At 49.5% G+C, this 22,260-nt stretch overlaps 8 protein-coding genes across 8 annotated transcripts; 1 reads left to right on the forward strand and 7 right to left on the reverse strand.

Moving 5' to 3' along the window:
* Nucleotides 1-39: 39 nt before the first annotated feature.
* Nucleotides 40-2,913, forward strand: BX661DRAFT_176278 (cullin-1). The gene is made up of 2 exons (XM_051534302.1): nucleotides 40-417; nucleotides 599-2,913. The coding sequence occupies exons 1-2, from the start codon at nucleotides 272-274 to the stop codon at nucleotides 2,862-2,864; spliced, it is 2,412 nt and encodes an 803-aa protein (XP_051395580.1). The 5' UTR covers nucleotides 40-271; the 3' UTR covers nucleotides 2,865-2,913.
* A 2,051-nt stretch (nucleotides 2,914-4,964) lies between these two features.
* On the reverse strand, nucleotides 4,965-6,212 carry BX661DRAFT_139347 (uncharacterized protein; the record flags this gene model as incomplete). The annotated part of the gene is made up of 2 exons (XM_051532787.1): nucleotides 4,965-5,750; nucleotides 5,847-6,212. Coding segments are annotated over 2 exons (1,152 nt in total), but the record flags the coding sequence as incomplete, so codon positions are not given.
* Nucleotides 6,213-7,889: 1,677 nt separating this feature from the next.
* BX661DRAFT_192828 (uncharacterized protein) lies at nucleotides 7,890-8,957 on the reverse strand (the record flags this gene model as incomplete). Its single annotated transcript, XM_051537735.1, has 1 exon — nucleotides 7,890-8,957. The coding sequence occupies one exon, from the start codon at nucleotides 8,955-8,957 to the stop codon at nucleotides 7,890-7,892; it is 1,068 nt and encodes a 355-aa protein (XP_051395582.1).
* A 299-nt stretch (nucleotides 8,958-9,256) lies between these two features.
* BX661DRAFT_176282 (uncharacterized protein) lies at nucleotides 9,257-9,860 on the reverse strand. The gene has a single exon (XM_051534303.1). The coding sequence runs from the start codon at nucleotides 9,807-9,809 to the stop codon at nucleotides 9,465-9,467; it is 345 nt and encodes a 114-aa protein (XP_051395583.1). The 5' UTR covers nucleotides 9,810-9,860; the 3' UTR covers nucleotides 9,257-9,464.
* A 908-nt stretch (nucleotides 9,861-10,768) lies between these two features.
* BX661DRAFT_195728 (uncharacterized protein) lies at nucleotides 10,769-11,071 on the reverse strand (the record flags this gene model as incomplete). The annotated part of the gene is made up of 1 exon (XM_051537977.1): nucleotides 10,769-11,071. One exon carries the CDS (start codon nucleotides 11,069-11,071, stop codon nucleotides 10,769-10,771), a length of 303 nt encoding a protein of 100 aa, XP_051395584.1.
* A 1,501-nt stretch (nucleotides 11,072-12,572) lies between these two features.
* On the reverse strand, nucleotides 12,573-14,496 carry BX661DRAFT_176284 (major facilitator superfamily domain-containing protein). The gene is made up of 2 exons (XM_051534304.1): nucleotides 14,150-14,496; nucleotides 12,573-14,042 (listed from the first exon to the last, which is right to left on the reverse strand). Exons 1-2 carry the CDS (start codon nucleotides 14,354-14,356, stop codon nucleotides 12,681-12,683), a joined length of 1,569 nt encoding a protein of 522 aa, XP_051395585.1. The 5' UTR covers nucleotides 14,357-14,496; the 3' UTR covers nucleotides 12,573-12,680.
* A 254-nt stretch (nucleotides 14,497-14,750) lies between these two features.
* Nucleotides 14,751-15,924, reverse strand: BX661DRAFT_176285 (uncharacterized protein). The gene has a single exon (XM_051534305.1). It carries the CDS (start codon nucleotides 15,447-15,449, stop codon nucleotides 14,940-14,942), a length of 510 nt encoding a protein of 169 aa, XP_051395586.1. The 5' UTR covers nucleotides 15,450-15,924; the 3' UTR covers nucleotides 14,751-14,939.
* Nucleotides 15,925-17,864: 1,940 nt separating this feature from the next.
* On the reverse strand, nucleotides 17,865-18,894 carry BX661DRAFT_176287 (uncharacterized protein). The gene has a single exon (XM_051534306.1). The coding sequence runs from the start codon at nucleotides 18,501-18,503 to the stop codon at nucleotides 17,985-17,987; it is 519 nt and encodes a 172-aa protein (XP_051395587.1). The 5' UTR covers nucleotides 18,504-18,894; the 3' UTR covers nucleotides 17,865-17,984.
* Nucleotides 18,895-22,260: the final 3,366 nt, after the last annotated feature.

Here is a 22,260-nt window from a genome sequence, read left to right on the forward strand (position 1 = left end):
AAAAAAGTTTGCATTCTTTCTCGCACCTTCCTTCGCTCCAACTCTCGCTTTCTTCTCTCTTTTTCTCATACAAATTCATATTCCAACTCCTTTTTATCACTCACTTTTGTAATTCAGTTTTTCATATAATTTTTAGGGCTCTGCTTATATTCTCTTTTTTAGCCTTTACTATCTGTCTTTGTCTGTCTTTAAAAAAAGCACAAACACCCCACATTCCAATCAACTGCAAATCTCGCTCATTTTGTTTTCTTTATTTTAACTAAATTCAAAAATGGTTGAAACTCGTTCTATGGTCAACGCCCTCCCGCCCTCGGGAAACCATGAAGCTATCTGGGTTTACATCAACAATGGACTCAGCCGCGTCCTTAACAACCCTGCGGACAGCTTGGACAATACGGGCTACATCAACTTTTACACGTAAGTATTCATGGGAAATGTGACATGGTTCACAACCGGTTAGTTTTACACTTGCACACTTGCACACTTGTGCACAACAGCGACAGCGACGGCAATAGCAACAGCAAAAATAATACCATTGCTTAAAAATACTAACATACACATTTTGCGTCCTCCCGCCATTCCCAACATTGTTTTTTAGTGCTGTATACAACTACTGCACGCTGGTTCAGAACTCAGTGTCCGACGGGTTCAGCTACATACCTACAGACGCCGGCCATGGCGCGCCGGGCACGAACTCAGGCAGGGAGCTGTACGAGCGCCTCAAGATGTCTATTGGCGTGTACATGTCTCAGGTCGTCGAGAACTCGCGCTTGCACACGGGCGATGGGCTGCTGAAGTTCTATAACGAACAATGGACTAAGTTCGGCGACTCGGCAAAGCTCATCCACAACAACTTTAGCTACCTCAACCGCCACTGGATTAACCGCGAGCAGGAGGACGGTAACAACGTCTGCGACGTGAGCACCCTGATGTTCCAGCTCTGGCGCGACCAGTTCTTCATGCAGGTGCGCAACACGCTGCTCGACTCTGTGTTTAACCTGATGACGCGCATCCGCAATGGCCAGGTGGCCGATCTTAACCTGGTTAAGAGCGTTGTCGACTCGTTCGTGTCCCTGGGCAATGACGAAACGGGCGTGCAGAGTAAGAAGATGGAGGTCTACGACAAGTACTTCCTGAAGCCCTTCATTGAGGCAACAGCCAAGTACTACCGTATTGAGAGTGACCGCCAGCTGCAGGAGGGCACGATCATCGAGTACATGGTCAAAGTGTCCACGCGTCTGCACGAGGAGGACGACCGCGCCGAGCTGTACCTGCACGAGTCCTCGCTGACCGAGTTTAAGGATGCTTTGAACAGCGTGCTGATTACGCGCGTGAAAGACAAGCTATGCGCCGAGTTTGTGACCCTGCTGGACTCCCGCGAGAAGGGCGACCTGAAGCGCTTGTACACGCTGATGGGGCGCACAGGCAAGGGCGCCGGCCTGGACCCACTGCGCGAGCTCTTTGGCTCGTACGTCAAGACCGCCGGTCTCGAGGCTGTCAATCAGGTGAGCAGCGCGACCAGCGCCGAGGGCACCAGCAGCGCCTCCAACGATGCACGGCAGTTTGTGTTGGCTTTGCTCAGCGTCTACGATTTGTACGCTGAGCTCCTGCACGACTCATTCAACGACGACCCCGGATTCAGCAAGTCGCTCGACTACGCGTGCAGGGAATTCTTCAATGTCAACAAGATGTGCCCTGAGGAGGGCTCCCGCGCGCCGCAACTCCTGGCACAGTACTGTGACACGCTGCTGAAGAAGGGCAGCGGCAATGTGCGCACAGCTGGAGCCGAGATTGCCAGCGACGAGGACGCGCTGGAGGCGCAGCTGTCGCAGGCTGTCTCTGTGTACCGCTTCATCAAGGCACCTGACGTGTTCCAAAAGTTCTATGCGCAGCACTTGGCGCGCCGTCTGGTGTACGAGCAGAGCGTGTCGTCACACGGCGAGGAGACAATGATTTCTAAGCTCAAGGAGGTCAGCGGCGTCGACTTTACGTCCAAGCTGTCGCGCATGTTCACGGACATGACAGTCAGCAAGGAGATGTCCGATGAGTTCAAGGAGCGGTGCCGCGAGACCAACTTCAATCTTCCGTTCGACCTGGACATGAAGATCCTGCACACCGTGTCGTGGCCTCTCAATGCACCCGAGACCAAGCTGGTGCTCCCGCCGCAGCTGTCCTCCGTTTGCGACAAGTACACGCACTTCTACCAGGCCAAGCACAACCGCCGCAAGCTCAACTGGATGTGGCAGCACTCGAAGGCTGAGATCAAGATGTTCTTCCCCAAGGCCACAGGTCCCGCTGCGAAGGCCGGGTATATCTTCATGGTGAGTACGTACCAGCTGGCCATACTGATGTTGTTCAACGCTGAGAGCGGGCCCGGTACTGGCTATGACTCGCCGTCGGGCCCGACGCTGACGCTGAGCCAGATCTCGCAGGCCACTGGCCTGGACAACTCGACCATTACGTCTGAGATTGACTCGATCTGCCGCGCGCGCGTGCTGATTGGCAGCAACAGCGACAGCGAGCCGACCGACGACACCACGTACAAGATCAATGCCGACTTCAAGTCCAAACGCCTGCGCGTAAACTTTGCCGGCGCAAAGAAGCAGGAGCAGAAACGTGAGATCACTGATACTATGCGATCAATCAATGTTGACCGCATGTACACTATCCAGGCTGCGATCGTGCGTATCATGAAGGCGCGCAAGCAGCTTAGTCATAGGCAGCTTGTAGAGGACACTATTTCGCAGATCAAGTTGTTCCAGGCGCCTGTCGCTGATATCAAAAAGGGCATTGATACGCTTATTGACAAGGAGTATCTGGAGCGCAGTGAGGGCAGCCGTGATGTGTACAATTACTTGGCTTGAACAGGATATGCGTACTGTTTGTTTGTTTGTTTGTTTGTTTGTTTGTTTGGGGATGTTTTTTTTCTTTCTCAAAATCATATACGTGTAATTCTGAATATTCGATATTGTATTTGTTTTGAAAACACTTTTGGGACAAACAGACAAGCAGAAATATATACAAAAGTATTGAGAAAAAAAGAAAGTGAAAGTGAAAGTGAAAGTGAAAATACAAATAAATAATAAATGATAAAAAGGTTTATTATTGCTAGGATATTAAAATATTAAACGGCAACAGTATTAAGCACAGAAGAAAAAAGAAAAAAGAAAAAGGATATTAAAGAAAAGAAAATATAAAGGGAATCAAGGTAAACATCAAATTCAGTGTATAAAAAAAAAGAACGGGGTGGGTTTTTTTAAATAACACTAATGAGTTCCAGTCGATGAGTAAGATGCATGAGAAGGCATGGGTGGCAAAGAGTCAGAACTGACATGACTAGAAGAAGCGATTTTCTTCATCTTAGACCATGGTCTAAAAATAAGAGATCTAGTAGACTGCTGAGGCTGAGCTACCTGATGCTGTTGCTGTTGCTGAGCTGCTTGTTGTTGCAAAATGTTCAGACTAGATGTCTCCGAGGTCGAAGAATCCGAAGGTCTACGTTCACTAAAATTATCAACGAATGCACTGCTACCGCCACCGCCGCCACCACCAAGATACCTGCTGACGCGGTTACTGGCATGCGGGAAATGACTCGAGTGAGTGTCTGGGTTATTATCATGGTCGTACTCAATCGTGGTGTTCTCAGGCAACGCCTGGTTAACTAGCGGCGACATGTTTGAAAGCCGCCTGCTGTCGGAAGCCGCAGTGGCAGCAATGGTATTATTGACTGCACGCATATCTGGACTCTGGGTCGCGAACCTGGAGGATGACGGGGAGTTTATAACCGGCGACGCCATGGCTGAGGACTCCCAGGGTCTTCTCGGCAGCCCATGGTCGGTCTGCGAAAAGGGCGACCGCGCCGGGTTGCTCCGCAGCGTAGACGCCGGCGATCCAGACGGTGATTGCGAGGAATACGCAGTAATCGGCACACTATTATTGCGCGCACCGCCACCATTAGCAGCACCAGGGTTGAACTCGGATCCAATAAAGGCGTCGCTAGTCGACCTCTGCCGCGAATCACCCACGGCCTGGTAGTATTTGTCCACCATCGCTGGCGTAAGCGTCTGCGTATCATCAAAGCTGCCATCATCGAGGTTCAGCTTAGGGAAGAATCGGATAAGGCTAGCACGCGAAACATTGGTGATCATGTATAAGGTTGATTTGCGATCGACGCGGAAGCTGCCAATGTGATCCTTCAGTGCAATCACGCAGCGCGCTTGCAATCCGCGGTGATCGCCACGGAGAGCAGCCTCGTAAATGATCGGGGCCGTGGTTTCCGTCACCTTGTATCGAAGCAGGCTAACTGTTTGCAGCGCAAGCTTGTGCAATGCGTATTTGCGCGCAATAACGAGGAGCTCGCCCAGGACGCTGGCGTTTGCCAGGTCGTCGGCGGCTGTACTGGCGCCGGGCTGCTCGCTAGTGGTGGAGTTGAGTCCGAGGCGCGCTTGGGGGTCGATGCGGCCGGTATACAGGTAGAAGAGCAGGACGCAGATGGATTCGCGCGACCCGTCGACAAAAAACTTTTTGGGCCCGGCAGTGAAGCCGTTCAGGACTCCGTTGCCCTCGAGCGTGTAGTCGCCACTGATGAGGGATGATTCAGGCCGGTGCGTGGACCGGCTACCAGCGCGCTTGTTTTCATCAGATGCTGCTGCTGCTGCCGATTTGGCAGGGTTGACTGAGAATTGCGCCGGGGATTGCACTGTTTCCGAGACAAGCCACAGCTGGGCCTGCGCTGGCCAGCGCGCCCTCAGGATGCCGCTGTTGACCATTGCCGCACGCGAGCCGTCAGCTGCAATGACCTCGGCGTCGCCATACTGCGAGAAAAAAAGAAACTGCAGGCCGAGCTCAATGCTGGTCTCCGCGCTGCTGCTTTCGGCAAATGGGGGTCTGGAGATGACTGGCGCCTGCAAGTTCATCAGGGCGGCGGATGCCAATACATCTATGGCCGGCTGCTGCTGCTGCTGCAATGTCGGCGGGCGTGTGCGGAGGTATCCAAGGGCGCGCAAATCCACTGTGCGGATTTCGCCGTAGTTCAGGCGGCGGCGCTGATAGTCGTAGGTCAGGTCGCGGCGGCTGTCACCAAACAGTACCAGCGTGTTGGTGCGTGGGTCGACGACGGACTGGTTCCAGCTGCCTGCGCGGAACTTGGACCCGCAGTTGATCGGCTGCCAGCGCAGCGCCTGCGAGTCTAGCACCCAGAGGCTCAGCTCGCTGTGACCCTCGGTGGAGATAAGCGTGCCGGTCATCAGGACGGTCTGGGCGTCAACCAGGTGGCCGCGCGGGAAGCGCAGGCCGGGGGGCTCGCCCGAGAGCTGCTCGGACATTTCCTTGAGCGCGCACTCGGGGGGTGCCGATAGCGAGTAGAGGGCGCGCTTGACCGAGGCAAAGCTGTAGTTGCTGTACAGGAGGGTTGTGCCGGTCCCCGGAATGCTGGCGATGAATGAGCGGTAGAGCCCGACGGCGCGCGGAAACGGCATGCGCTGGATCCAGCGGCCAACACGCAGATCAAAGACATTGAGCTCCTCCACGTACTGCTCCTCCAGGTCCTGGCCGCCGACAATCAGTAGCTGGCTGCCAAAGAGCGTCGCCAGGTGCGCGTAGCGCGGCGACGGCGGAATGTTTGCGGGAATCTCGGCCGCTGGCTTTGCGTCCGCTGGCTTGGCGTCCTCGAGCGCGCGCAGTGCCACCCAGCACTCGTCGATTGTGTCGAAGACGGCCACGTCGCCGAGCAGCGTTTTGGTTGTGCGCATCTGAAATGACTGCTGGTGGCGGTCGTCTTGGATGCCGGCGGTGTGGGCGGCTGCGCCGGCGGTGGTGCCCGGCAACGCCGAGTTGCTCGTGCCGACGCTGCTCTCTGCGTCCGAGTCTAGCCCCATGCCGCCAAAGACAACAAGGTAGTGCTTGAAGGCTGTGACCGAGTGGAAAAACCGGGGCGCCGGCAGCGCGCACTGAAAGGTGGCCGCGCCGTCGCTGTCCTCGGCCGGGATTGTGGGCTCGTTGGCGGCGTCAATGCGCCGCCATAGGAAGCTGCGCAAATCACACATGTACATGTCGTTGGAGAGCTTGCCGCTGTGCAAGGCGCGGCCGCCAAAGACGTAGGCCTGGCCATCCAAGTAGGTCACTGAGCTGCCCACAAGCGCTGGCGGCACGTCGCCTGTGCATTTGAAGCTTTTGATGAACAGCTCAGTCAGGTCGTTTTCTGCTGTTGCCATTTTTATAGGAAAAGAATAGGGGGTGAGTGGAATATATAAAAAACAACAAAGAAAGAAGAAAAGGGGCAGGGCGTGCGTGCGTGCGTGCGTGTGTTTGTGATAATAAGGGCGCGTGGGGAAATAAGAGGAAAAATGTATTTGTTGTGCTTCGGATAAACGATAATACAAAAGGTACTTTTCTAGTTGTTCCCTTTTTCTTTGGGGGAAGTGAAGAGGGCAAAAATGGACAGAAAAGCAAAAACAATTCAACGAGGGGCGGCAGAATTTTTTGTGCAGTGCCACTTTCTTGTTTTAAACGCAGGCAGCCGAAAAAAGAAAATATTTATACAGGCTTAATTGTTGCCAGGAAGTGAGAAATAGCGATAGAAATGGCCGAGTTTTTATATTTTTGCGCTCAGGTATCCTCGCTTCGTTGTCTGCAGCTTTTCTATTATAAAAATAGCGAGAAAAGAGCTTGAATATAAATATAGAGCTAAAAACAATTATCGAGCACAAATATCAACAAAGAAATGGAAGAGAAAAGTCAATTGGCAAGGAACAAAAAAGAAAAATGCTTTTTTGGAGTGCCTGTGCGTGCTCCTTCCCCAAATTCAATTCGTCTCTTAGCTCCCTCTTTTTTTACTTTTTTAATTTTTTATTTGCCTTGGGAATTATCTCGGGTACTTTGTCTTTGCGCAGTGGATTTCAATTTCCTGGTCCAATGTCGACTTACGGATAACCGAATCCATTTAGTCTATTGCCTCTTGCTTTATTTGGACCTGGGACTGTCGGCCACGCAAATAAAAACTGGGTAAAATACAACGGACCATCTGAAACGCTTTCCCTGCTGGTCCGCTATAATTATGCTGTGGACCGCCTGGACTGCCAAAGTCTTTTTTTGCCATCAGCAACCAGAGCAATAAAAAAACGGGGACCACTAATAATGCAGTAAACATTATACATGTGGTCCTGTTTTCGCGACAGAAAAATAGAGGATTTGGAGATCCCGTCTCTTTAATTTATCACACCACTTTTTCCTTTCAACGCCTGTGCCCCCCCCTCACTAAGCATCTTTCTCAGCGCTTGCTCTCGCTAAGATGCAAGCAAACAAAAAATAAACAACCACAAGGATTCATATGCAGCAAGCAATCTGCTCGCATCACTTTTCTCTCCTTTTTCCACCTTGTTTGTGTGCTGTGCCAATCCCTCATTTTTGGTTATTGCGCTGTGCATTTTCCCGTCGTTTCGTTTGAACTAATCCTGAACATCGCAGCCACCTTCTCATTGGGCGCAGCCTGGCAAAGATGGAATATAATTGAATAAAGTGGAATAAGGTAAGGTGACTTGGGGCTGTCGGTGACCGTGGCCATGCCGCATTTTGCCTTCTTGTTTTACTCGTGTCACGACGACTGTCCGAAAAGGACATTGGAAAAATTACTAAAGCGGGAGCATGCGCAATGCACGCTTCTTTAGTGAAGCGAAAAAAGAAAGATGCCGAATCTCCTAACACAGCGCAGCTTCTCGGGTATTCAAAACCACGTGCAAAAAAAGACACAGGGCAGCGTACTCACATGCCTGCTGCTAATCCTAATACATACTCAACCCCGTTTTGATGATTATTTGATTGAATTAAAAAATAAGAGCAAGGCCCCCTACAGAAGGAGCCGCGACCCTGGCATACGCGTCCAAGCACAGTCATCACTCCTGGTCGTCGTCGTCGTCATCGATTGTCAAGTCCTCGAGATTCTCGGCCGCAAACAGATCCTCGTTCTGGGCCGATTCGTCAATCTGCTCGTCCTGCTGGTAGCCGCCATCGACGTTCCGGTACTGTGAAAAGTCAAAGGTGTTGTCGTCGCCCTCGCCACTGTCGTCGTACGTGTCGGGATTGAACTCGAAGAAGTCACGACCAGACATGTTGCCAAGCTTTCCGGCCTTGAAGGCCTTCTCCTTGGCTACCTGGGCGTCGCGATCCTCGGCCTCCTTGCGCGCCTTGCGCTCGACCTTCCATTTGGTAAACGACTCGAGCGTGACGGGCGTCAGGTTCGAGCCCAGCTTGTGGCGCTCGGTCTCAAGGAACTCGTCCAGGGAGATCTCCACTTTGTCCTTGTCCTTCTTGTCCTTCTTGAGCACGAAGCCAGGGGGCAGCGCGTGCTTGTACTTGCACTTGTCACCGCCATTGGGGCAGTCCCAAAACCACCCGTACTTGCCACTCTCAATAGACTCGAGGAAGTGCTTGCACACGATAGTTGTCGTGGTCTGGGGGTTGCCGTGCTTTGACGTGACAACCTGTTCCAGCCTGGCCTGATCCCAAGTGTCCATCGTGTCCTCCTCCTTCTCTTGGTCGCGCTTGTCCGTGTACACGTCCATTTTGGCGCCCTTGCGCTCCACTGCTGTGTTGTGGGAGAACTTGCACTTGTCTCCCTTTTTGCACGCCCCCACCCTGAAAAACTCGCAAAGAACCGTTTTGGGATCCACGCCAAAGGGCACCTTTTGCTGCACAATGGGCTTGAAGAGCTCGGCAAATTCATCCAGCTTCTTCTTGTCTTCCAGCTTCTTCTTCTCGAGCAGCTGCTTTTCGTCCGCGGCCTTGCGCGTCTTGGGGCTGCCGCCCGACATTACTTGGCTCTCGACCTGCTGCACATATCTGTTGACTTTTGCTGATTTGTTCTTGTTCTTTAACCCGAATGTCTTGTCCTCGATCGTCTTCTTCTTATCTTTGTTCTCTGACTTTTTCGACGGCCCAGGCGGTCCCTTCTTTGGCGGCATTTTTCCGTTGTTTTTAGTTCAAGACCTTTTTTGTCCTTATTGAGAATAAAGAGAAAGGAGTGAGGATTGAATGCAATAAATAATTAAGAAAAAAGACGATGAAATGAATCTGTCCCCCTTGTGAAATTCTCTGATCGAATGAAAAGAAGAAAGAAAGAAGAAATTTGCTTCGCTCTTTTAATCGAGTGCGAATGTGTAGAAAAATTGTGAAATTCCAATTCGACGAGCACCCCCCAAAAAAAACAAAATTCAATACCTTGATTTGATCAATGATTTCCAAATTAACTTTTGATATTTTGGCTCATGTAAAGCGAACCGTGTATTTTCGTGTTCAACACAAAAAAGTCAACATTAATTATGTTTTAAGCTTATAAATGTTAATAAGGAAAAAAAACTAATAAGCAATTGATTGATTCCTTATGTTGGTCTCAAAATTTTTACTTGTTTTCTTCCTTCGCTTCATTCTCTCCTTCCTCGCCATCTTCATAGTTGCCGTCGTCGCCATAGTTACCATCGTTGGCGATTCTCACCATCCTCGCTTTCATAACCTGGATAATCGCCTAAAATGTTTTGGAGAATTCTGCTTAACTGATCAGCAGCCAGCGCAACTTCGCCTATATCCCTTTGACCCATCTGGTCGAACAGCTCAATGAGATTTGAAATTTCATCCACAGATAAGTATGCCCCCAATACAGCCTGCCTGAATTTTTCAGTAAATTTAGTCACGTCTGCATTATCCACTTGGACAGAATTTGAAGTACCCTGGTTTTGAACTTGGTTGGACCCAGTGGGCAAAGCTTGTGCAACCGAAGCAGCAAATGCAAGAAGAGGTGCAAGATAAAATAGTCTCATTGTATTAAATAAATCTTAAAAGTTATTTTTGAGTGGATGGGTGAGTGGGGTTGGAATTGCCCATATGCATATAAAAATTCGTGAGCGTATAGCTTATATATCTGCAATCATAAACATTAAAGAGTCAAAAAATATTTATGCTGACAGATATTGCCTTATACACATGCATAACATTTGGGGGGTCGTCAATGGCACTCATTGAATTTGTGCATGTGTTCGCTTGTTTGTTTGACCCACTCACTCAATTAAAGCTTTTGCCAGTGTATATTTCAAAATTGTAGCTATGCGACTATTCTACATTATTGAACTTTGAAAAACCATATAGTATTCATTATTTCAAAATAAACGAGGCTCATTTAGTTATTTTTTTAAATGCCATACATAATTAAAAATTGGCTGTTAGCTAGCTTTTTACAAGTTTGAATATGTTTTTCAGGCAATTTAAACAAATTTTCAGGAATATTCTTTTAAAATCAAGCATTGCATTAATATTTTGTTGATTGTGTTTGGTTTAAATAAAACTTGAATAATGTACCTTATTCGCCACTTTTCCATTCAAATCCATTGACCAGGGGATGACCCAGTCAAAAATACGTGGGTACCCTTGCATTTTTACTATCTTTTTTTGTGGAGTAAAGAACAAGCAATTTTAAAAAAAAAAATAATGCATGCCAAAAATACTGCACCCCAGCCGTAAAGCTGTATTTCTGCAGTTTATGTGCCGCCACCGCCATTCCCACAAATATACTTCAAATAGTTAATTTAATTGCGTGGTGGATAAATATTTCATACCGGCAGGGTGCAGCCAGTACGACTAGTGGCAAACAAGGCGAGGGTATGTTTGATAATAAAAATAATTTATTTGATGAAAAAATAAATACTACACAATAGTCGACAAAAAATTCTAATATTTGCTGGAATTCGACTTACTGGATTTATTTGATCATAAAAGTCCAAACTTAGATCATCGATTTCGGAATTTTGGCCAGCATATCATTGATGATCTTGGACATCTGCCGAGCAATCCCGGAAACCCCTCCCAAGTTCTTTCCGCTGACGCGATCAAAAATACCAATCATGGTCTTCATCTCATTATCGGTCAGCTCGGCCATGGTTATGGCGTATTTGAAGTTCTCGAGCGAGCGGCCTGTCTTATCAGTTGCCTGTGCTACGTTCGGGCTGACCTGGTTAGACTGAACGGTTCCGGCATGCACAAAGCTGGCGGCGGCGAAAAGCAGAGGAGCGAATGCAAAAAACTTCATGATTAAAATGAAAGCTTACAATTTTTATTTGATTACTGTTGGAATATATGACGTTCTATGAACGTATAGATAAACTATAATGATATAAAGTATATTTTATAAATAAGTGCTATGCACTGTGAAAGGTAAAGAGTAGAAAGCATATTGCTTTGGTCACTGTGTGACTTATTGTTTGTGTTGCTAAACAGCCAAGACTGGTTAATCAGTTGATCGCCATCAACCAATAATTATATAGATGGTAGTGGTAGATATTGGTAATGTTTTTTAAAACAAAAAGTCTTGCCTTGAGTATCTTGTTTATATAGCTATCTAAAGTGGCTGCACAATGATGTCTGGGCCTGTTGCTGTCTTTGAAGTTGGCAATGTTTTGACGTTTCAAAATGAATTTTTATTTTGCTCATTGAATAATTGGCTTTGGTTATTTGTCCGCCTTGCGACTCAACAATGGTAGTACCTTTTCAAAGAAACGAAAAAAGACTTATAAAAAATGTTTTACACCCCCCCTGCTTCTGTTACTTTGTGAAGTGCTTATAGTGTTCCGCGGAAAAGGTGGCGTAATCAATATTTTGTGTTCATAAAAAAAGTGAACACAATCTGCGATTTTGCTACTATTCTGAATCTGTGAATCCGAATGGCTTTTTTTTGCCAGGCTTGGCATCGTTTCATTTTTTTGAACAATATTTGCTTTTATTCCGAGATTTTTGCGAGCAGTATATTTGTATTTTAAGGTTGTTTATTTTTTTAAACAAATGACTTTCTTGCTTGCTTGATTTTATGCACAGAAGATATAAAAGAAAAAAGGGATTATAAGTGGAAAAAGGTGGCGGTTAAAAAAAGCCCACCTTTCCTCCTTTATTTATTTTATTGGCATTGAACCATGGCTCTTTATTTTGCTGTTGAAAACTTTTAGCAAAACCAAAAATAGTAATGCTGCTAAAAGCAAGCTGGTCATTTACACATGCACACATACTGCCAAATTCATCACCAGTAGTTGTAGTATGGACAGACTAGACACACATAATCCTACTGCTTTGATTCCGTTCCTGTTGAGTCGAAATTCAGTATTATCAATATTATCAGTGTTGAATAAAAAATCAACACACGGATTAATTCAATGCGTAGATACAAATGTTGTATTTATAAGAAGACAAAATAACTTAATGTGCGCCAATTGGCGCACACGGACATACGGACACGCAGACATATTCCATGGCTTTTCTGAAGCGCAACATACGCGTCCTCTTTCCTAAAGTTTCTTCAAATGTAATTTAAAGACATTATTGGCATTTATCAGGAATATGCCAGAAGAGGCCAGGGGCAGAGGCAAAAGTGATAAACTTGGGATCCATGACAGTGAATAATTGAATTTAAGAAAGTATTGGAAGCGTGTAAAAAAATCTGGGCGGATAAGAAAATTTTCATTTCTCTGTTGATAAATGTTGCGTTTTTTATATAGAAAAGGTTTAAGTATATGGCTCTAAGAAAGCTTTACAAATTTCATATATATCATTTTATATAGGTTAATTATTTGGGTGGTTCTGCTAGACAACATTTGAAACAAATGATATGTTGCTATTATATTTAAATAAAACAAGTAATACATTTATTATCAAACTTGATCATCGGGATCCACCCGGTTACTATCAACAGCCTTGCCCGCCTCAAAAGTGTTGACAGAGTCCGGAATCCTGTTCGATATGTGTAAAGCGTATATGGTCAACAGCGCACAAATATTCCACAGCAAGTGGGCATCAAAGGGAAACGGGAATGAATGCTTGATAGACCAGCTCCAAATTATTCCTGACAAAACCGGGCCAACAATCCTGGTGGCTGACATGGCCAGTTGCTGTGCACCATTCATAAATCCAAGATCCGCCCTCGTCGGCGCCATATTGACTGTCAACAGATTAATGCTGGTGAACATCAGCACTGTGCCCGTGACGCGCACCAAAAGTAAAAATATAAGCAGTGTCCAGAGCACCCCGCTGGTGAATGAGAATGGGGCGCCAACGGTTTCCTCAGCAATGCGCGCAGCAAGCAGGGAGAGGAAGGGGAGTGCGAGATAGAACGGGATCATGATTTTCTGGCCATTTTGGTAGCACTTGAGTGCACCATGCTTGCGTTCTAGGCGCGGGTATGCAATTAGCTGGATATATAGTACGGCGATGCTGGCGATGGCCATTGAAAATCCGACACTGCGCGTGTCAAAGCCAAGTCCGCCATCAATGGGATCTGTCGCTGCAAAAATCGGATAGGCCTGTTCGGCCATGGATATTGACACGCAGATGATTACGTTGGTCGCCATGACGCTGATGACCGTTGGCGTCAGCAGCTCTCGGGCAGTGCGCTGGCGCGGGGCGCTGCTCACCAGCGATGTGTTCTCTGAATCCAGCGTGGCTGCCGATGACGATGCAGACAGCGGCTTTCTTCTGGGCGGACTCCGAACCAGCGTCTCCTCGAGTCTAAACAAACCAATAAGCAGGCCAGCCGCTGTGGTGAAGCATCCGATAAGGCAGGGGAGCAGGTAAGGAAACTCCTTGAACAACTTGCTGTTGCCAAACAGGCTGGGGTACTGAGTAACTGGGTCGGCAAACAGCCCACCAACAGCGGTGCCGGCAAACGACCCGACGTTCCACATCAGCGGGAGCAAGGCCATCATCCGGGGCCTATTAGTATCGTCGGAAATCTCAGCCACCACAGACTTTATGACCGCCACGTTTCCTGCCATCAGTCCATTGAATGAGCGGGCAAAGAGAGCTGCCTTGAAGGTCTTTGAAGTTCCAAACAAAATCGACGATATAAGGTTTCCCGCCAGGCCAATCATAATGACTGGTTTGCGGCCGATGCGGTCCGAGAGTCGTCCCCAGTACATCACGGTCATTGTCTGGAACACCGAAAATGCCGAAAACAGCATGCCAGCATAGAACGCAATGTCCTTGGGGCTCTCCGCGACACCAAAGTCCCTGACCATCTAATCGAATAAAAGCAAGTAAAAATGCGTTTAGTTTGTTCATTATTAGTACTGAGTCGTCTCGAAAAACAAAAGGTACATGGTTATATGCACAGATTGATACTTACCTGATACACAAATGGCAGAATGAGCGAGAAATTGACAGGCTCCGACAGACGAACTGCCATCAGTGCGCCCAGTTTGTCCCATGGCAGCGGTGTCTCTTTGAACTCTGCAGAATCGGGCTCTTCGCTATTGACCACAGTAACAACATCATCGCTGCCATTGCCACCACCACTACTACTAGTATTATAATTTGGTCGCTGTGCAACCATTACAAGCGAGAGTAAGAGCAAGTAATAAATTATAAATTATAAAAAATACACAGGATAAAACAAGAACGATTAGGAACTAGATTTGTTCTATCGATTTTTTTGGTTTAGTTATTTTATACTATTTGAATCTTAACGGAAAAGTGTAAAGCCGAAGCTTGATCTTCTGACTCTGACCATTTGGCTTGCCACATGTCTGCATTGCCACTCTACCACGCTGGGTATCATCGAGAGTGTCCCTTAACTCTTATTTCCGCTTTTGTTGGGGGTGAGAATATTCAGGACCTGAGTGTAGTTTTTGGTTGGCTGCGGCGGACATTGTGACGTTTCAGATCGATGGCTTTTCCCCCTTTTCGAAACTTTATATTATTGTTTTTTCGCCTAAAATTAAAACAACCACCAACGAAATAACATTAGCAAATAGTGTCATTTATGTTGTATTATTTAGTATTAATGCTAAAAGTGCATTTCAAAAAAACAGTTATATTAAGTCACACGCAGGTCGATTGTTCTATAGAACATATGCGCACACGCTCACGAGAGCCGCGCATCATGTATGTCCAAATTAAGTAGAAAATAAGTTTGTTTACGTGCGTTTTTGGCCAGCCAAAAACCACTTTGGCATCTTCGGACCATCTGTGTTGCCCGCAGCGCCCCTGGTTTCAGATTTGGCTCCGGTGCTAGAAGCCGGCACCGGCGCATTCGACGCAGGAGAGGACAATGTGCGGCCATGCTCCAATGCACAATCATCGGCAGGCTCAGCCGCCTGCTGCAGCCTATCCTCGGCAGCATCATCTGCAGATGCAGGCACATCAAGTGACTCGGCCATACCCCACACACTGGGCTTGAGCAAGTCTCTGGTTCTCACGCTACCGCTGCCTCCACTGGCGCCGATCTGCACACGCACATGGACAACCGCAGCGGGTGTGAGCTTGGCGTCAAACAGGGACACATGGCGCATACTGACCAGATCCACGACAGGCAGCTGGATCACCAGCGTCTTCAGCGTCTGTGGAATAGTCAAGATCCCCTGCACAAATTCAAACAGCTCCGACACTCTTTCCGACGAAAGGAACGTGGCCTGGACCTGGACCATGTCGGGGAACCTGAATCGGATGGCAGTTTTCGGGTACTTTGTCTTTAGCTGCTCGTGCTTCAATTGCTCCTCCTTTTCTTGTTTTATGCGGTTTTTGAATCCACGCTCGGCCTCGGCCTGGCGCGCTCGCTGAATGCTGATGAGAAGCTTGAGGTCAGATGAGCCATCCTGGTAGAATGAGTCGGGCAGAACAAAGCGCGACGAGAGGCTGGCTGAGCTGGTTTGCGGCTGGGTGTAGACGCGGACTTGGCGCGTGCTGAGTAGTGCTTTCTCGTCGTTGTCTATGCCGTCATCTGAGCCAAAAACAACAGTGGGTTCTTCAACAACACTGGACTCTTCAACAGCACTGAGCTCGTCGACAACACTGGACTCTTCAACAGCACTGAGCTCGTCGACAACACTGGACTCTTCAACAGCACTGAGCTCGTCGACAACACTGGACTCTTCAACACCACTGAGCTCGTCGACAACACTGGTCTCTTCAACACCACTGGGTTGTTCGGGCTTTGATTCGGCAATTTTGGCATTGGTATCAGTGACCGGTGCAGAGGAGCTGCGAGTGGGCGCATCAGACTGCAGCCCAACCATCAAGCCATTTCTGGCCGCACCAGCACCAGCTCCAGCAGTCTTAGCCACAGGCGGTTCAATATCCAAGGACGGCGCAGGACCAGCCTCCGAATCCTTAAACGACAGCCTCACCATAACACTGCCACCAGTGAATCCAAGCGAACGCAGCGTCGTGCTCTGCATAACCTCGGTCGACGCAAACTCCTTATTCATGAGGACGAGCACGGGCTGCTGGTATATCATATTTGGACTGGGATTGTCCTCGGCCTCGCTGTTGCTGCCGCTATTTCCAATACGGGGGCTCAACATATTGGTCAGGTAGTTGAGGCCGCGGGCCGCTGGGGACAGGGACCTGGATTCGGGCACACGGAATTTGTTCGTCAGGTTCAATACTCCGTTGGACCTGTTCTCCGCCGAAGTTATTATGTCCCAGAGAGTCGATGCCGCAGTAAAGTCACCAATGACACGGCCGCTACCAATGACTTGCAGGGCGACCTTTATTAGTGCGCTGGCTGTGGGTTTGGAAGAGGACAACGATGGCGACGACGACGACGATACTGGCGGCACTGATGCGCTGGTGCGGTTGGCATTAGCTGAACCGATAGCTGGGGATTTGGCACCTGAGCGTGATTTAAGGGTCAGCTTGGCGCCCTGTGGTAGGTTGGCAAAGCGGATGGTCAGCGACAGATCCATTGTCTTGTTGTTGTACACCAATGTGTGGGACTCTGGGTTGTAGTTGCCCGGTATTTTCTCACAGGCGCTGTTCACCACTGCCTGCAGAGTGGTTGTCGGCGTCGTCTTAATGCTGACTGAATGCCCGGGTCCGTAGACGACTGTGATGCTGGACGACATACTTTTTATTCTTATTTTTGCTCGGGGAAGGCGCAATTGCGGTTGGGTGGTGACTTTCTCAGGTGCTTGTCGTTGGAGATAAAGATAAAGACAAAGACAAAGGACAGAGTGAGTAAGAAAGAATGGAAATTAGGAAAAGAATGAACGGATTCCAAACAAAAGGGAGCAAGACAGAAGGGAAAACAAAAACGGAATCGAATGGAATAAAAAGTGAATTTACTTTACAGGGCATAAATGGCAGGTGTTTATTTTCGTCCGCAGCGCCACCCTCCAGCGCGTTCTGCAGCCAGCTCGGCCTGCTGCGCCAAGTTTGGTGAAAATACAGAAGTATGCATGTGCGTGGCTTTGTAGGCTATCCTGGCTATCCAGGGGACACTCAGGGGACAGGGGACAAGGAACAGGGGACAGTGGCATCTGGGGCACTGCCAACCCAATCCAGCCTTCCGGTTGGAGCTGGGCGATGCGGAAAAACGTAAAATGGCAGGCGAGCATGACGCAGTCCACATGATCGTCCGCATTGCAGTTGCAGTCGCAGTCGCAGTTGCAGTCGCAGTCGCAGTGGAAGTCGCAGCGTGCATTTGAAGTCGCAGCACCAAAAGCAGCAGCAACGGCAACGGCAACGGCAACGGCAACGGCAACGGCAACGGCAACGGCAACGGCAACGGCAACGGCAACGGCAACGGCAACGGCAACGGCAACGGCTTTGCTGCTGTGGTGGCAGCGTAGCTTGCATTGGGCATACAGCTGAGAAAAAAAGGGCAGACGAAGGACAAAGGATAAAAGCGCTGGCTGATTTAAGCGGAGAGCGCCGTTTAAGCTATATGTATATGATACGCGCCCTGTTTAACGGAGACACCACACAGCAGAGCATCCAAAAGAAAGATGAAAAATAAGAAAAATAAGAAAAATGAACGCGTGATAGTGCGTATCAGTATCAGTATCAGCATTTGCTGGACGAGAAAAAAAGGGTTCGTCACCCCCCCTCTCCCCTCCATCCCTGCATGTGGGCTCTCAACTCCTCCCTTTTCTCTTTTCCTTTGCCTTTTGAGATGAAAAATCACCCAAAACACAAAAATGCCTACAGTACTCTTGGCGGGAAGCTGTCTTCCTCGCTTTTTAAATCTTAATGGTGTAATCGTCTGTTACAGCGGCTGCCTGGCCAGAGTTATTTGACAGCGCAACTCTCGTACTGGGCCGATTTTTGGGCGCCCGGCAGTCTTTGCTTGAAAGCGCCCTGGCTCCAAGGGTGATGGCACCGTTGGTGCTCCTCTTTTTGCTTGCCTCGCTTGCTACTGCCTCTTCATCGTGCGCAATTCTCACGCCCACCACGCACAATGAGTTGACCAGCAAAGCCACACGAGGGGAGAGAGGGGGGGAAGGGCTCGAGCAACCCCCCCTTTCCGTTCTTCTGTCCCTCCCTCTGGGGCAGTGCAGTGCAGTGCAGTGAAATGGCTTATAGCTATCATTGTTTGTGGCCAGTTGCCCAATAGAGCCATGGAAATAATAGCTGTGTTGACGCCCTGCAGTATCTGCGACAGGGCAGTAGATGCCACTGCATGGTGGGCGGACTACCACTGCCACTACCACTGCCATTGCCACTGCCACTGCCACTGCCATTGCCATTGCCATTGCCATTGCCACTGCCTCCCCCTTTACCGCAGGCAGCGGCTGGCATTTTCAGGGCGGTTACGCACTTGCTACGACTGTCTGCCATACGCAGGCTGTTGCTTGTTTTTGTCGCATTTTTGGCTAGCATTCAGTCTCAGCAAAACTACTTGAACTGGCCATTTCAAGCGACAACGAGCATATACTCAATGCCAACCAGCACATCCCACAAAAAACAGAGGTGGTGACAGCACATTTGGCTCATGCATTCATGAATCATCGTGAGGGCTCCTCACTCTGAATGTCGTTTTCTTTCTTGTTTAAATCATTTTTATCGATTTAGCCGGCATATAATAATATCTGAATGAATCGTCATCACATATATTGTTTTTTTAGTTGTTGAATAAAGGGGCAATTAACCGGTCTAAATTCATCACATCGGTTTTTTTCTTCCCCAGCGATTTATCGCTTATGCGCCTGAAACCAAACCAATTTCAGTCACTTTTTGTTTACTTCGTTCCCCGCATGGAATTGCTCTTTTTTATTTCCCTCCCCTATTTGTAGCCTTCAGTCCAGCCCGGCCCGGCCCAGCCCGGCCCAGCCCAATACAATCCACCAGTACGTCTCAATCCAGTTCGAGCGCTACATAGCACGCGTATCTTTTCTACCATGCGGTAGAGCATGCCATATTTTTATTTTTGCACCCACTCTGCTTTTGCTCCCTTTTGAATTCGAATAAAAAGAATAGGCAGGCAAATTAAAGGCAAAATCGAACCTTTCGGCTTTAATGTTCTTGAAGTCAAGCCTTTTCAAAGAGCAACCTGCTTTATTTTTCTTTTCTGCACAACCATTATTTTTTTTACCTCTTAAAGCGTGAGGCTGAATTCATTGTTTTTCTCTTCTATTTTTCTTTGAATTCAGTTCTTGCTTTGTCAATTCAGCAGCCGTGCCCACTCCAACCACCACCCCCTCCCCCACCACCCCACCACAGGCATTGCGCGGGTGTGTGACTTGTACCTATTTCTAGGCAGGCAGTCAGCCAGACAGCCCTCAATTACGCTTTCCAACTGCCTTGCCCACATGGAGTGCACCCCTTTTTTTACGCTGCTCGTCTATTCCCCTCTTTTTTCCTCCAGTAAACCACAGTTCTATCTGTCGGCTGCCTCGCTACTATTTATACCGGGCAGACCACCCGCCCTCATTTTCTTCTCTCCACTTTATTTTTCTCTCTTTCATCTCCTGGGACAATAATTTTATTCTAGTACCCCTCTTTTTTCTTGTTATTCATTCACTTGAAACTTTAAACTCAGACTGATACATTGATTGACCGAACTCCGGTACTCAATATTTTACGTGCAAACCCTTCGCATTTTTCACCTTGCTTTTGTAAGCCAATCAAACCAAGCAACCCACTCACTCCTGCCATTCACTTTCGCAGCACTTTGGAGCTTTCTCATTAAAACCAAGCGATATTCACCGCTTGCATTTTTATTTATTTTCTGTGCGGTCCATCAGAGCCTAAAACTTTAATAGTCCACGGCCCAAAACTTTATTCGTTTTTCTCCCTTTCAAGCGCACTATTTTTTGTCTGCCCGTCCAACCAAACCCCAGTCCTCTGCTTATTTACAGAGCTTTATGCATAGCCCGTCAATCACCGGCAGCAGCTGACACGACGACGACGACGACGACAAGTAAAAAAGCAGCCGTTTTCCAAAATAATACCATACCCAACTTTTTATTCCTGCACGCCCAGCCTGCCTCTACTATTGCAACCACTTGGGTCGTTCATTTTTTATTTCCTATTCCTGTTTCAGTTCATCAAGAGTAACGCTCTACTATTATTTCCATTTTTTGAGCTCCCTCCTTTTTTATTCTACTATTTATTGCTTATTTATTTTTTAGAGCTTTAGCTTGAACAATATTCGTCCTTTTTCCCCTTGGTTTCCTTTCAAATTCACCTCGGGCTTTATATTTTGTTCTGTTTTCTTTGTTTGGTGCCTTTCCACCGTGCTCTCAGATATTTTATTTCACCCCTTTCACACAGTGCCGCTAAGTCAGGGCACACACTTTTCAAGGCTGTCAATCTCAACACTTCTTTCATCCTTCGTTGCCATGGGCGAGCGGATGCACAACAACGGCCAGCTAGCAGCTGGTCCACAACAGAAGCAGCAGCAGCAGCAGGCGCAGGCGCTCTCGCCCACTCACGCGCACCCCACATATCACATGCCACCACCCACCAACACACACAGACCACTGGCTGACGACCAGCCGCGCACAAACTCGGTCGAGAACCTGCTGCAGGGCCGGAACCAAGCGCAGCCCAAATCAGACATCAACAGCAGCAGTAATGGCAGTGGCAGCAGCAGCAGCAGCAGCGCAGGACGCCCGTTGAGGGATCGCCTGCATGCCAGCAGCAGTCCTCATCATAGCGGCGAGGCTCTAGGGCCCCCACAGAAATTGAACTCACAGCGGGCACATGACCAGCAGCCACAGGGGGCTGCCTCCCCATACGCCAGCGCCAGTGCAAGACCCTTAAGCCAGGTCAGCTCGCAGCTGCCGTCGACGTCAGCGGTGTCGTACGCCGGCCGCCAGCAGCTGTACAGTGCTGACACCATAGAGGCCGGCCCAATGCAGGCACGGGTGCCGCCGCCTACCGGCAGCTTTGGCCCGTCGCAGTACATAGCCGGCCAGGCACCGTTTCGGAGAGCGCGCCCGCACGCTGCGACCATCGGTGACCCAATGGCAAGCTCGCAGGCCGCCATGCATAGCCGCCCACCGCCGCAGCAGCAGCAGGGCTTCCGGTTCTACCCACAGCAGCAGCCTGCACCGGGTTACGACAGCCGGCATATGCAGCAGCAGGTGCCACACAGCGACTCGCGCCCGCGCCGCCTGTCGTTCTTGGGCGCGCAGGTAGTTGGCGAGGGCCATCGCGAGCAGTACGAGACGTCATTTGCGCGCTCGACATCGAACACCGGCCCGCACTTTGGCCCTGGTGGCCAGCAGCCGTCGCCACAGAGTCAGTTCTACGCCTCGCGCCAGCCAATGCACCCACAGCAACACCAGTACCAGCAGATGCACTCGATGCTGCCGCCGCCACCCGCTTCGGCGCCGTCGCACCAGCAGAACTTTGGCCACGTGGCCAATCAGGGCCAGCGCCCACATGGCGGTCCTGCTGGCACATACGGCCCCCGCAGCAGCTATGGACCGTCGGGCACGCTCCAGCCGCGGTCATTGTCTCCGCAGGCACACCCGCGCCACCAGTTCCCGATGCTTGACCGCTTCGACGCGGCGGATGGTCCGCAGCAGAGGCAGCAGCCAATGGCCTTCCCTCGCATCCCATCGCCGATGGAAAAGCCGGTCGCCATGCAGGCCACACCGACTAGCGGCTCGACAGCGACGGCAGGCACGGCGGCGGCGGCTAATGCGACATCACAGTCACCTGTGCGCGAGACGACGCGGCGTCTGAGCTCGGTGGTCTGGGGGCCGACGGGCTTTGAGCGCCTGGAGTCGGGCTTGTCGCGCTGCCGCATATGCGGCAAGGAGTACTCGCGCGGCTCGTCGACAGGCACGCTGAAGCGCCATTTCCGCCAGCACCAGGTCAACGTACCGTTGGCTGGCTCGTACGCCCGTGCTAGCTCGCCCGGCCCAGCGCCCGGCTCGCGGCCACGCGCATACTCGCACCGCGTCGACATGCGCGCCAGACGCGACGTGTCGCCGTTTGCGCCGGCCATTCCGCCGCGGCCATCGCAGCAGCAGCAGCAAAACCCCGTCCAGCTGCCGGTGATCC

This window comes from Kickxella alabastrina (assembly GCF_025024165.1).
Source record: "Kickxella alabastrina strain RSA 675 chromosome Unknown BX661scaffold_1, whole genome shotgun sequence".
NCBI classification, from domain to species: Eukaryota; Fungi; Kickxellomycota; class Kickxellomycetes; order Kickxellales; family Kickxellaceae; genus Kickxella; species Kickxella alabastrina.

Bases quoted from the DNA above. Each gene is read 5' to 3' on its own strand.
- BX661DRAFT_176278 (XM_051534302.1), top strand. From the start codon at position 272: ATGGTTGAAACTCGTTCTATGGTCAACGCCCTCCCGCCCTCGGGAAAC. The intron at 418-598 runs GTAAGTATTCAT...ATTGTTTTTTAG, and splicing joins GGCTACATCAACTTTTACAC to TGCTGTATACAACTACTGCA.
- BX661DRAFT_176282 (XM_051534303.1), bottom strand. From the start codon at position 9,809: ATGAGACTATTTTATCTTGCACCTCTTCTTGCATTTGCTGCTTCGGTT.
- BX661DRAFT_176284 (XM_051534304.1), bottom strand. From the start codon at position 14,356: ATGGTTGCACAGCGACCAAATTATAATACTAGTAGTAGTGGTGGTGGC. The intron at 14,043-14,149 runs GTAAGTATCAAT...TTATTCGATTAG, and splicing joins TTCTGCCATTTGTGTATCAG to ATGGTCAGGGACTTTGGTGT.
- BX661DRAFT_176285 (XM_051534305.1), bottom strand. From the start codon at position 15,449: ATGGTCCAGGTCCAGGCCACGTTCCTTTCGTCGGAAAGAGTGTCGGAG.
- BX661DRAFT_176287 (XM_051534306.1), bottom strand. From the start codon at position 18,503: ATGGCAATGGCAATGGCAATGGCAGTGGCAGTGGCAGTGGCAATGGCA.